Source organism: Mustela putorius, unplaced genomic scaffold (genome assembly GCF_011764305.1).
Source record: "Mustela putorius furo isolate JIRA1106 unplaced genomic scaffold, ASM1176430v1.1 tig00001069_pilon_pilon_pilon, whole genome shotgun sequence".
In the NCBI taxonomy this organism is placed as follows: Eukaryota; Metazoa; Chordata; class Mammalia; order Carnivora; family Mustelidae; genus Mustela; species Mustela putorius.
Window position 1 is genome coordinate 2,468,224 of NW_025421558.1, and position 13,096 is coordinate 2,481,319.

The following is a 13,096-nucleotide window of genomic DNA, read 5'->3' on the forward strand; positions in this document are numbered from 1 at the left end:
TAAAATTTTACATAAAGAGGTCCTAACAGTACAAGCTACTTGGGACCAAATAAATGTCTTTCTGAACATTAATTCATGAAATTGGGGTTGAAATTCAATCAAAATCATCAAAGCCCATGAAAACATAAGAATCCCTTCAACTTAAGATTATTTATTCATTTTTACTGATTATTCAAATTCTCCACAGGTATTGATTTACCATTTTCAAAGCCTTCATATTTTAATTTTCTGCAGTTGCAAAAAATTCACATTTCTGTTCTCTGTTCTTATCCAAAGACTATCTGTCTATACAGGCTTGTTTCCTATCATGTAAACATTCTCAAAGTGGTGCATACAAGTAACAATAAAAGTTAAGTGAGACATCTGTAAATTAGGACATAAAAACAAACACAACATGTTTTCCATTTTTACTGATCTTGAAATATATCCTTTTTAAAATCCATTCTTCCAAACCATAATTACCATGGAAACAGAACAGCAAATTAAACTGAAATAACGTGGTTTATGATGTGCATGCTAAGATGAAACAGCCCACAATTCGGATAGAATTATAACAATTGTAGGGTACATCTGCACAGAGTCTGCAGTCGAACCTTTTAACTGAGTGAGGGTAACATCTACACGTCAAAGCACAGTGGGAAAAATAAGATAATTATAGAAGGGACTCAAGAAATATATATCTCTTCATAATCTCAATTATACAAAGATTTCAGGGAAAGTATTTGTCCTAAATATTCTATAGAAGTATCTCAATGACCCCTTTTGCTTTGGATGTATCGATACAGTTTTACAGTGTTAATTCCTGAAACTTATAGGTGAACATGCGTTTTACTGTAAGATCCATAAAATATAGAGATTGAAAGGAAAGTCTACATTATGGAGTAAAATCCTTTTGTTTTAAGTCATCTTTATATCTGAAAAGTTCTTCTAAAATGCAGCTATTCAAATACTTCATAAAACCGTCTTGCAAAAATGCTCAGTCTATCAGTTTAAAAGCTATCTTAAAAGTTATTTCTGAAGGCTTTTATTTCCTTCTCACAAGCTGGTCTTTTCAGTTTGCTTTTCCACAGGCCCTTGTCCCAGGCCTCTGCCTGCTTAGGCCAGGAGGGCAGGACCCAGTTGTTGGTGGGAGCAGAGCTCTGCCTCTGAGGCCATGGTGTCAGCTGTGCACAGTTTTCAGAGTTGTCTGACTGGACATCTGTTCCTGGTCCTCTGTTAGTTTTCCCTGGGCTACAGGATAATATTCTTAGCATGAACAGGTTCCCTTCACAAGTGCTAATTTGCCTGCTTCCAACCTTGCCTTCTAGCACTCCACGTGATGCTCCCCGTTCCACGAACTACTCATTATTTCCTGGCCCACAACTGTTCAGCCTGCTATGTTTTGCTCCTTATTCAGTAACGCCTTGGTACAAAATTTTCTCAACTTACTTTTTTGGCTTCTGGATGACTATTCCTCCCTTGACAAGGGATTCTGTGAGAGTGGTTATGACAAACCCACCAACTTTGGTTTTCTTAATATTAGAATCTTTTTATTTCTTAACTAGATTTGAAGCAATTTTAATGATTAATATTTATGATCACTAAACTCTCTCCAGTGCATGATGTAACCTTTAAAACTTTACATTAACTTTTAAGTATGTATTGTATATAGAGATGAAGCCCCTTTTATTACAAAATTGAGGTGTCATTAAAATTGGTCATGTTAATCACTCTGGATACGGCTATTCAAAATTAGCTTGTAAATTACCCTTAAACTTCAAAACTCTAACTTTTAAAAACTTTAAAAATATTCAATACCTCCTCACCAAATTCAATTATATCTTATTCATAATTTTTTAAAGTGCTGAATAACTTTCTTATCAGAAAGCAAATCTTTTGGAATATCCTAAAATGCTTTGCATTTTAAGTGGATGAGCATGAAGAACTTCTTATTCTAATAGGAATGAAAAAAAATTGAGCTACTTCTGAGTGGATAAAAGATTATTTAAAAATGTATTATGTGAAATACATCAATCAGAGAAAGAAAATTACCATATGATTTCGCTCATATGTGGAATTTTTTAAAAAAGATTTTATTTATTTAGTTGACAGAGAGAGAGATCACAAGTAGGGACAGAGGCGGGCAGAGAGGGAGGGGGAAGCAAGCTCCCCACTGAGCAGAGAGCCTGATGCGGGGCTCGATCCCAGGACTTTGAGATCATGACCTGAGCCGAAGGCAGAGGCTTAACCCACTGAGCCACCCAGGCACCCCACTCATGTGTGGAATTTAAGGAACAAAACAGAGGATCACAGGGAAATGGAGGGAAAAATAAAATAAGATGAAATCAGTAAGGAAGACAAACCATAGGAAACAGAACTGAGGGTTGCCGGAGGGGTGGGGGGCTGGAGTAACTGGGTGATGGGCATTGAAGAGGGCATGTGATGTGAGCACTGGGTGCTGTAGGCAACTGATGAATCCCTGAACTCTGCTTCTGAAACTAATAATACACTATATGTTAATTAATCCAATTTAAATAAAATAAAAAAGTTAAAAAATGTATTATGCCAATCTTCCTCAGCTAAAAGGAGGAAGCAGCTAAAAATCAGACTTAAAAATTTTGTGGGGGACGTCTGGGTGACTCAATCGGTTAAGCATCTCCCTTTGGCTCAGGTCATCATTGCAGGGTCCTGGGATGGAGTCCTGCATCAGGCTCCCTGCTCAGTGGGGAGTCTTCTGCTCCCTCTGCCTGCCGCTCCCCTTGCTTGTGCTCTCTCTCTCTGACAAATAAATCAATAAAGTCTTTAAAAAATTTTTTTGTGGAATACTTTCTTCATATACTTGTACCTAAAAGATTTCTCCTTTCTGAAATAGTTTAATGAGACCTCACCGCATTAGCCATTGCTATGTAAATATGACTCAGTATTTTCTGATGATTTTTATGTCTCATGAGTACATAGAGCTTTTGCTATTTGGCTTCACTGAGCTGTGCTGTGAGGGAAAGAAGGAACATTTCATTTTTCACTTGCTAAAATTAATAGACATGTACTTTACAGCTCTCTACTGCTGAGCCCGCTGTCCTTGCAACTCAACAACGCTTTCCCCATAGTGGGTTCTACATGGTAATAATTTATTCAGAACATTTGAAATGCTGTTTCTTTTAAAAATCAGGTCACTGGAGAACACTGAAATCAGACAAGGCATTAAAACTAATTTAATGAAACTTTCAACAGATGAGACTGGCAGGACACAAGGGTCTGCAGCAGAAATAGTAGGTCCAAACTGCTTATTAAGATAATCTCCTGCTGAGCACTTTACCTCATGTTGCTTTCTGTTTCCCCTACTGTCTTATTTTTGTTAGGCACTTTTAACACATTCTGTGCCGTCCAGCAAAGCAGAAAGGGGGCAATCCAAACAATAAAATTACTTTTTTTTTTTTAAATATTTTATTTATTTATTTTACAGAGAGAGATCACAAGCAGGCAGAGAGAGAGGAGGAAGCAGGCTCCCTGCTGAGCAGAGAGCCCGATGCGGGACTCGATCCCAGGACCCTGAGATCATGACCTGAGCCGAAGGCAGCGGCTTAACCCACTGAGCCACCCAGGCGCCCCAAAATTACTTCTTTAAAAATAACAAAAGGCAAAGTAACTGTCTTTTAAATAACAACTCCTGGTACTGTCATCTAAGGCTTTCAGAGTTATTCCCAACAAGCAAGAACAGGAAACAGTGTTCTGGCCCTAATGGGTGCTCTATCCAGTCCAGTTCTGGCTAAGACCCACAGGAAGACCCTTTATCATATCTTCAGGGGTTTGCTTTTCTCTTGCCAAGGGGGAAAAAAAAACAACGTATACATGGGTTTGTGATTTGACCCATGGAGAAATCTGCATAGTAGGATTAATTCCATATTAGAAAATATACTTCTGTGCCACAATCAAAATGAGACCCCTTTTGGACAGATTTTCAATTCTACTGGCCAGCACATGGGCACATTTACCAGAGAACTGGCCCACAGCCATGTCTCAGTGGCCTGTTCCATTTATCTGCACCCCCTCCCCAGATCCCCAACCTCTGCCCTGGCCAGCATCCTGCCATCAATTTTTTTTTTTTTTTTTTTTTTTGGTAGCAGCCAGTCTGTCCTCATTTCCTTCCTGAACTACTTGATGAAAGGCTATTAATTTAGCGCTTTTGAAAGGTGGCCATTTCTTGCATCCAATTAGGACCTATCCTCTAACTTGTTCAGGGATGAGGTGATACCAGTAGGAGAGACATACACAACATCCACAAGAATGTTGAACAGACATAGTTTTTGGTATGTCCTGTGGATTTATGCATTTATCCACCTGTAGAACTGGGCATGCTTTGTTACAAGGATGAGCCTGGATTCACCCCTCCTCCATCCTAGCTATCTCTGAGGAAATGTCAGATTCAGCCATTTGACCATCAACACCAACTATTTAGGCACTGTGAGTTGTTGAAGAAGTATTCATATTATTCTAAAGGCTAACAATTTTGTTAGTAATAATAATATCAATAAGAATGGCTAACATTTATGGAAATACTTGTTTTACATGGAACTATGTGTTCTTCTCCAATTCTCACAAAGAAACATATAATTATTATCCCTATTTATTGATTGGAAATTGAGGATAACAAAGTTTCCATAAATTTCCCAAGGTTGTAAATATTATGTTATATGAAAACAGTATGTGTGGTCTTCCTGCTAAGTACTATGAGTTCTTGAACTAAAGTTGTATTGAAGTTGGGTCCTATCAATTCACCATTTTGTGGCACCACAAAATGTTAATAAATCTGATATTAAATGAGTTTGGGGAGTGTTGCATACTACACCCCTTCTTGACCCTCACAATGTACACTAGCATGTTAATAACTCAGAGCTGTACTGTGAGAAAAGAAGCTTGTTTATTTTGCTGAGAATTTTCCAAGTCTGGAGAAAGACAAAAAAGTCTCCAGAGACAGATTTGATTCCATAAATATTTTATTAAAGTTGAATAAATTAGTCTGATTTTATAGTTGACATATTTACTTAAATTCTGAACTAAGGCACTTTAAAAGGGATTCTGTGGCTAGCAGATATTAATTCCCCATATGCTTCTCTTCACTCAGGGGAAACCTCCTACCCATTGTCCAATTCTTACCCTAGGAAGCAATCACTGGTTTGTTGCTACTGTTGGAGTGTTGGAATAAAGTGTGTATTTTGAAGTGAGTCAGAAGTGACATAGTCCTATATTTCTACTTTGTTTGAACAATATATGTAACATATGAAAATCTAGTTTTTCTTTTGACATTAAAAATAAGATATCTGTTTATATATTTTATTGCTGCATCAGTATCTAAGAAGGGTCTGAAGAGACAAAAATTCACTATAACACTACCCATTTCCCTGTTAGATTTTGAAAGCTATCAACAGCACAGAATTTCATATAAAACAACAGATCTATACTATGCAGTACCATTGCAAAATAAAATTTTTAACAACTGAAGAGCAAGTTTACAAAATTCTATTTTTAATTGTTTCAAAATTCATTTCTATTAAATGTGCATACATTTTTGTCCTTATATAAGAGAGTTAACATACCTATCTTCATGTTTTTCCATTTTGACTTGGTTTTGATAGGTGTACTGTCCCATTTCCTCATAGGTATTTTGGTTAGCCCATGCTGATTTGCCATTGACACGAAGTTTTGCAAGATCATTTCGGAGCCTTTCATTCTCGTGTTCCAGTTTGTTAATAGATGTATGCCTTGAATGTTCCCTGTTAGTGAAGTCCATAGTCTAAAGAATTAAAAAAAAAATCACTGAAAAAACTGTTTCTTATAAGTGATGCATATATTCTGTGCGTTTAAACACATCTGTTGGAAGGGGTCTTCCATTGGAGTCCAAAGATACGGATCTACTCCTCTGTACTTCCTAAGGCCCTTCCCCCTCACCTCCTCACAACACAGGTACTCAGTGACGGCTGCCATTGAACACATGCCCAGGAAAGCAATGCATACTCTAGTGTCCATGTACGCATTAGCATTCTCTGTATCTAGAACAGATTAGCTGGATTTAAGAGTTTTCATGTCTATGGGGTATGCCTTCTGGTGTTAATAATGGAACAAGAATAAATATACATTTCAATTTTGAAAGACTTTTCTGATGACAAGAACACATGTCATTAGAGAAAAATCACATATTGCTTCCCCACTCTTGGGTGATGCAACAAATTATATACAAAATCCATATAGACTAGAGTCTGCTTCTGGACCATTTTAAAGCAAAGATCTAACAGCTGAGATGGTCCCAGTACCCTAGTTTTGAGGAGTACAGCTTCATGATGGAGTTCTACTATCTGGTATAAGCACCCCCCCAATTTTTAATGGGTCTTAAGAAAAGAATGAGACACATGTTTAAATCACAAGATGAGAGGTGTAGAGCAAGAACAAAGATTTCCAGTGTTTTTTGAATTAAATGCCGTAAGAAGTTCCTTAGGGAGAGTCTAAACTTTTCTTTTCGCAAGTTTTAAAAAACAGGATATATTCTCCCAAGAAAACTCGTAAAAATGCTTTAAATGAGTCTACATAATCTTTTCTAGTCCTGTGATTTAGGTATCTGTGAGTCGTGTAGTTGCTGATTCAACAATACTTCTAATGTTGTCAGAGGGCAATATTTAAGCACAAAAAGTGTAATATAGATAAAGTATCATTTTTGAAGCTCCGAACTTCTATGGTTAAAAGCCCATAAGACCATAGATGAAAATGGCTTAGAACTTTATTTTGAAGTTTCTAAATGTGAGGCTTTGACATGGCAAACATGTCACGGGCTAGGTACTCCATAAAATCATTACAATTTCTTGGATGGAACCATGTGTTTTAAATTATTCATATACTACCGTATTAGTATCAGGATTGACAAGGAAGGGTAGAAATGTATACATATTAGGTATGAAAAATATTTAGCCATTTGTTGTATTTTTTCTTCAAAGGACAAGCCTGCTTACTATATTTTCTGTTTACTGCCTAATGTGTTACAGAAACTCATGAATTGTTAGAATGAAAGAAAATTCTCTGGAAGAGCAAATTCCCCTAAAATAATAGGGTTGTGTGCTTATACAGCTATTGACCAAGATGTCCTTTGGAAAGGAGGATCTTTGACGTATTTCTCTGCTTGGGAGGCCCATGCCCTTAAGTATACCTCTTCACATTTGCTCATTTGAGATACACCAATGCAGATAAAACAGTAATTTGTACTATGCTTTATAAGAGAAGGGATTTTTTATTCTAAAATGAGAGCAGATTTGCAATACATACAAAGGATGTGGTCTTATAAAATTTGCCCTTCATAAGGAAAATATTCATTTGAGCAGATATAGTCAAGAAAGGTCATGGAAAACATTCAAAATTTCATTCTTAAAAAAATCTATTCATCAAAATATATAATTCTTGATGGTCTGCTTCTCAGTTATAACTTTAAGTTTTTTCTACAAACGTAGATTTCATCTGTGATTCCTTTTGGCCTAGTGTTGGTTTAAAGTAATTAAGAATGATAGTAATAATTTTTTAAAGGACTTGGTAATTTTCTAAATATACCATAATTAAATAAGTATTGTGAGCATGACCTGAAAAAATCACACAGGTGATGTATTTACATGATATATATTTAAAAGCATATTCTATTTTCCTTGACAACAACATTTTGGGGATCCCTCATTTCATGTTTCTTTTAAATTATTTTCTAGTAATTTCAGGAAATAATCCTCCACTAGATGGTTATCATGTGAAAACAGACACTGATTAAATTCTACCTCTGTGATCCTGATGTTTTATTTTATAGACCTGTTATTCTAAATTTTTACCCCCATATTTTAGAGGTTTGTAGTTTTAACCTATTGCATTCTTTTTTTTTTCTTTTAAAGATTTTATTTATTTCTTTGACAGAGAGAGATCACAAGTAGGCAGAGAGGCAGGCAGAGAGAGAGAGAGGAGGAAGCAGGCTCCCCGCCGAGCAGAGAAGCAGATATGGGACTCGATCCCAGGACCCTGAGGTCATGACCTGAGCCGAAGGCAGCGGCTTAACCCACTGAGCCACCCAGGCGCCCCATAACCTATTGCATTCTTGAAATGGCAAAACCTCTTAGTGTGTACGCGCTTTGACATGCTAGCACGAGGCCAGTTGAGTTACTGAAGTGTCTGAATAATAATATTTTATATGTACACTTTTTCTTTTTAAGTTCATGTATATTCAACAATACTAGGCTAACAAAATATTTCTACAGAAGGACCAGCTTTAATCATGTTTTTTGGTTAGTATATTAATTTTTAATATGTAAATGGATGGATTAGATACTTATGAGGATACTAATTTTTTAGGCTAATTTTATTTAGCAAACTTTATGGATAGTGAAGGACAAATCAGTTAAAAATTACCATAAATTCCAAGTTCTGATAAAATCTGATTTTATGATACCTGTCTTAAATGAAGGAAAATTTACTAAATATACTTCTGGGTCTACAGAAATATGGAATCACAAAAATCTAGAATGATAAACTTGATTTTTCATTAGCTACCCAGCAGGAGAATAAAGGTCAACCCCTCACACTTTTTTCTATGTAACTGTTCTTGCACAAATGCAAGGAAAACATCTTTTCCAGAGCTACTTCTGCGCTATTTTAAGTATCTCATGAGACCTGAGGAGAACTGACATACCAGGTAGTTAGTCCCGTCAGTGGACTCTGCAGATGAGAAAAAGAGCTGCCATAGCCCCACGCATGCAGCAAGTAATAACTGAGAACAGGACTGACTCTTACCCCTACTGCAGGGGGAAGGCCTTTTTTAAACTTTCTTTCCCTAAGTGTGAATAAGCAGGGTGCTTCACAGTTAGTCAAGCAGATAATTGCAAAGTTCTAGTGATTTTGGAGGGACCTACCTTAATATCAGTAATTTCACTTGTCTAGAAAGGAAAAACAAACAATTACTGTTTGAATACTATCCAAATACCACATATTTTAGAAAACCTAAAAATAAGGATGTAAATATTTTGTTTCTTATTGCCTGAGGTAAAATTTCAGTGCCCATTCTTTAGTTCCATGCTTATTTATCCATTCCAGTTATTTCAGAAAGAATTAACTATCTCATTATGGGATTTTAACACATAACAGGAGTTTTCTGTAATGTGAAATCTTTCAACTAATGATTGCTGGGTAAGTGACATAATAGATTGTAAACTCTTAAAGAACAAAGAATTATGTTTATTTTATTTTATTTTTTTAAATTCAATAGACACTCCAGATCTTTCTCTTTGGGGAGTGGCTTGACTATTTCAATTATCAAAGTCAATTTCAAATCTTCATATCCAAAAAAAGAGAGAGCAATTATAAAGTCATCTTTCTGTGTAAATTACAATCCTACATAAAGTGTATGTGATTAAGTACTATTTTAATAAGGCATCACACTGAGGGCAATTCATCAGTGGCATTCCATTTTATGATAGTCATTTAAACAATCTTTAAACAAATATGTACCTTGTATACATATGTGCAGTATATATATGTGCTAAGTGCTACAGAGGTGACCAAGTATGAAAAGTGACCTTGTCTTCATGGAAAATACAATAAAACTGAGTAGATGAAATTAACATGCATTTAAAAAGCGACTCATATAAAGTATAATTACATATTAAATTATGTTGCACCGTGTATGAACTCAAATGTATTCTGAATCAATGAATGGCAAGAACTATTGGACTAAGATCATGTAGGAGGTGGGATAAAACAGGGCTCTGGCAATCTCTTTAATGATGTGAGCAAAAATTTCCATGCAAACTTATTCGTTGCCTCTTACACGACTGGTGAGAGCCACAAATTCACAAGTATTCATCGAGCCCTACCCTATACCAAACCCTATATGAGGAAGTATAAAATATAGTCCACTTCTTCCCTCAAGGAGTCTATGACTGATGGGACAAGGCACACATACACCACACAATTAAAATATAAAAGACAATTCAAAACTTGATGTTAAATTGTTATAACTGCTAAATAAAGTCCAAGAAAGAAGAAGTAATTGGAGTCTAGAGTAATTAAGATGATTTCATGGAGGAGATACAATTTAATCTAGGTCCGAAGGGACTGACAGGATTTAGTAAAGTAGAACTACGTCTTTGCTTTGGTAAAGTAAAGGAAAGCATTCAGGTGGAGGGCATATAATGGATTCATTCATTCATTCTCTCACTCATTCATTCATTGCTTTGTTCATTCACTCATCTAACGAAATATTTTCTCGTTGCCTCCTGCATTCAGGCACTGAACTAGGTGCTTGGGTACAACAGTGAATGAACTAGGACCATAACTGCCCTCAATGAGCCTACTGGTAAGGAGATGGTAGCTGACAAGAAATAGGCAATTTTACCATTGTGCTATGATAGATGTTAAGTAAAAGATGTTATGATACTTTCAAAGATGGACACTTAACAGAGCAAAGGAAAATCAAAGAAGATTTTGTATAACATGTCAAATTTTGTTGAGTCACCTGACACATTAATAGGGCATGGCTATGTGAAGTAGGAAAAGGGAATTCTTCGCTAGAAGGAAAGCATGTGTAAAGGTCTGGAAGCAAGAAAGAGCATGAGAAAGGACCATCACATAAGCAGATGAGGCTAAGACAGGCCTAGCTCTAGCAGAGGATTTGTGTAGGTCACTAAATGAGAACAAAGTGGGAGAGCCAGATTAAGGAAGCCACAGAATATGAAGAGTTCTGACTTCCTACTGGGAACTGAGCACATGTTCTTGAAAGGGAAGGTTATGTTAGAAAAGCACATCCGGTATGAGGAATGGAGAGCTTGGAAGTCATTGGGTAATGCAGAGGAAGTAACTTGGAGTGGTTGCTGGATCTATACTGTAAGAGAAAGCATATCACCAGAGGAGCAAGAGCCGACAGCAACACCTGTGGAATGAGAAGGGGTAGGAACAGTAGGGTGAAGAGCCAGTGAACAAAATGGAAGAAAGAGAGAAAATCACAGAATATAATAACAATTAGTATCATGCATTTGGAGTTATTCAAACCAACTTACCACCTATGTGGTAAGTGCTCGATCCCAGGACCCTGAGATCATGACCTGAGAAGAAGGCAGAGGCTTTAACCCACCGAGCCACCCAGGTGCCTCCCAAGAACAAATATTATTCTAAACAGTAGCACTCTAAAACAATTTCATGTGAAATCAGAAAAACTTAAAGAAAAACTTAAAGATTTCACTCCTTTTTCTATGAAATGAGATCGTCATACTTTCAGCATATACTTGTTATAAGGCTACAGGCACTGATATGGGTAAAGCATCCCGCAAATTATAAGGCATGTATGTGACAAGCACCCAACGAATGAGTAGCAGCTCCTTGTTATCACACAGTTCTCCCAGGTTCCCTGACTCTTCCTCATCTCTGCCCTTTGCACATTCTGTTCTCTCACCAGGACTCTTTCCCACCAATCCATCTGACTGACTGCTCCCCAGATGCCCTTTAGTGCTCCCAAAACAGGGTTAGGTAATCCCTGTCAGGGTCCCTGAATTCTGAGCTTTCCCATCACTCTGGTTCAATTATCCAGGTAACTGTCTATATCTGGTAATATATGGTTTCCTACTAATATTAAGTTTCATGAATTCAAGGATCTTTTCTGACTTATTCACAATACTCCCATACCACCAGATACAGACTAGGCATTTAATAAATATTTACAGAAAGAAAGAAAGAATGAGTGAATGAACGACATTCTGTGGTGATTGAGGCATATGATAGATAGAGAACAGAATAGAGGGACCAGAAATAAACCCACATTGTATGGTCAAGTAATCTTTAGTAAAAGCACTAAGAACACACAGTGGGGAAAGTATAGTCTCTTCAATAAATGTTGGGAAGACTAGATATTCACAAGCAAAAGAATGATACTGACCTCTATATTCTATCACTCACAAAAAAAATTAACTTGAAATGGAATGAAGATATAAATATCAGACTTGAAGTTAAAACTAGAAGAAAGCAGAGGGGCAACAGATACCTGATGTTGGTTCTGGCAATGATTTGTTGTATATGACAACCAAAAACACAGGCAACAAAAGCAAAGAGACAAGTGGGACTACTTCAAACTAAAAAACTTCTTGCACAATAAGGAAACAATCAAGAGAGTGAAAAGGCAACCTATGGGACAGAGAAAATATTTTTTTTTAGAAATTATTTTGAAAGTATTGAGAATATTGTCATATAGAATCCAGGAATATGTCAAAATTGTTAGAATAGGATTGTTTGAGGTTGAAGGGTTGAATTTTGTCCCTCCACAAAAAAAAAAAAAAAAAAAAAAGCATGTTGAAGTCCTAATTCCTAGTACCTCAGGATGTGGCCTTATTTGGGAAAAGGATCTTTACATAGCAATTAAGTGAAAGTGAGGTCACTAGGGTGGGCCCTAATGTAATATGACAGGAAGTCTACAAAAAGGGAAAATTTGGACACAGAGATGGACACGCATGGAGGGAAGATGATATGGAGAAATAGACAAAGGCTGTGTGAAGGGAAATACAAGGAAGATGCCTTGTGAGGACAGAGGACAGAATGGTGTATCTATAAGCCAAGGATTGCCAAAGCTCACTGGAAAATCACTAGAAGCTATCGAGAAGTGAGGAAGAACCATCCTCTACAGGTTTTAGAAGGAGTGTGGCCCTGTTGACACCTTGATTTGGGGCTTCTATTTCCAGGACTGTATGACAAGAAGTTTCTATTGTTCTAAGTTATCTGATTTGTGGTACTTTGTTATGGTAGCCCTAGCAAATGAACACAATGACCAAGGTTTATTCTAAAAATTCAAAGATGGTCATATCAGGAAATCAGTCTATTATATACAACAACAAACCAACAGACAAAATCCAGATGATGTCATAAATGCTGAAAAGGTGTTTGGTAAAAGCCAGGAGCAAATTTTAAAAACTCTGAGTAAAACTAGGAATAAAAAGAGTTAAGACCATAACCTAAGAACAAATATTATTCTTTTTTTTATTATTATTTTATTTGACAGACAGAGATCACAAGTAGGCAGAGAGGCAGGTGGCGGGGGGTAGGCTCCCTGCTGAGCAGAGAGTCC

The 13,096-nt window shown here is 36.6% G+C and overlaps 1 protein-coding gene across 4 annotated transcripts in view; it reads right to left on the bottom strand.

Annotated features, from left to right (window-relative positions):
- The window catches only part of DEUP1 (deuterosome assembly protein 1), an 81,978-nt gene that overhangs the window by 11,342 nt on the left and 57,540 nt on the right, over positions 1-13,096 (bottom strand). For 3 of the 4 annotated variants that reach the window (XM_004763575.3, XM_045087197.1, XM_045087199.1), the window contains exons 12-13: positions 8,904-8,927; positions 5,574-5,770 (exon numbers count right to left, since the gene is read on the bottom strand). In XM_004763575.3, the coding sequence (XP_004763632.1) occupies positions 5,574-5,770; positions 8,904-8,927 (221 nt within the window). The remainder of the gene's footprint in view (positions 1-5,573; positions 5,771-8,903; positions 8,928-13,096) is intronic. The other variant, XM_045087198.1, reaches the window with a different exon arrangement.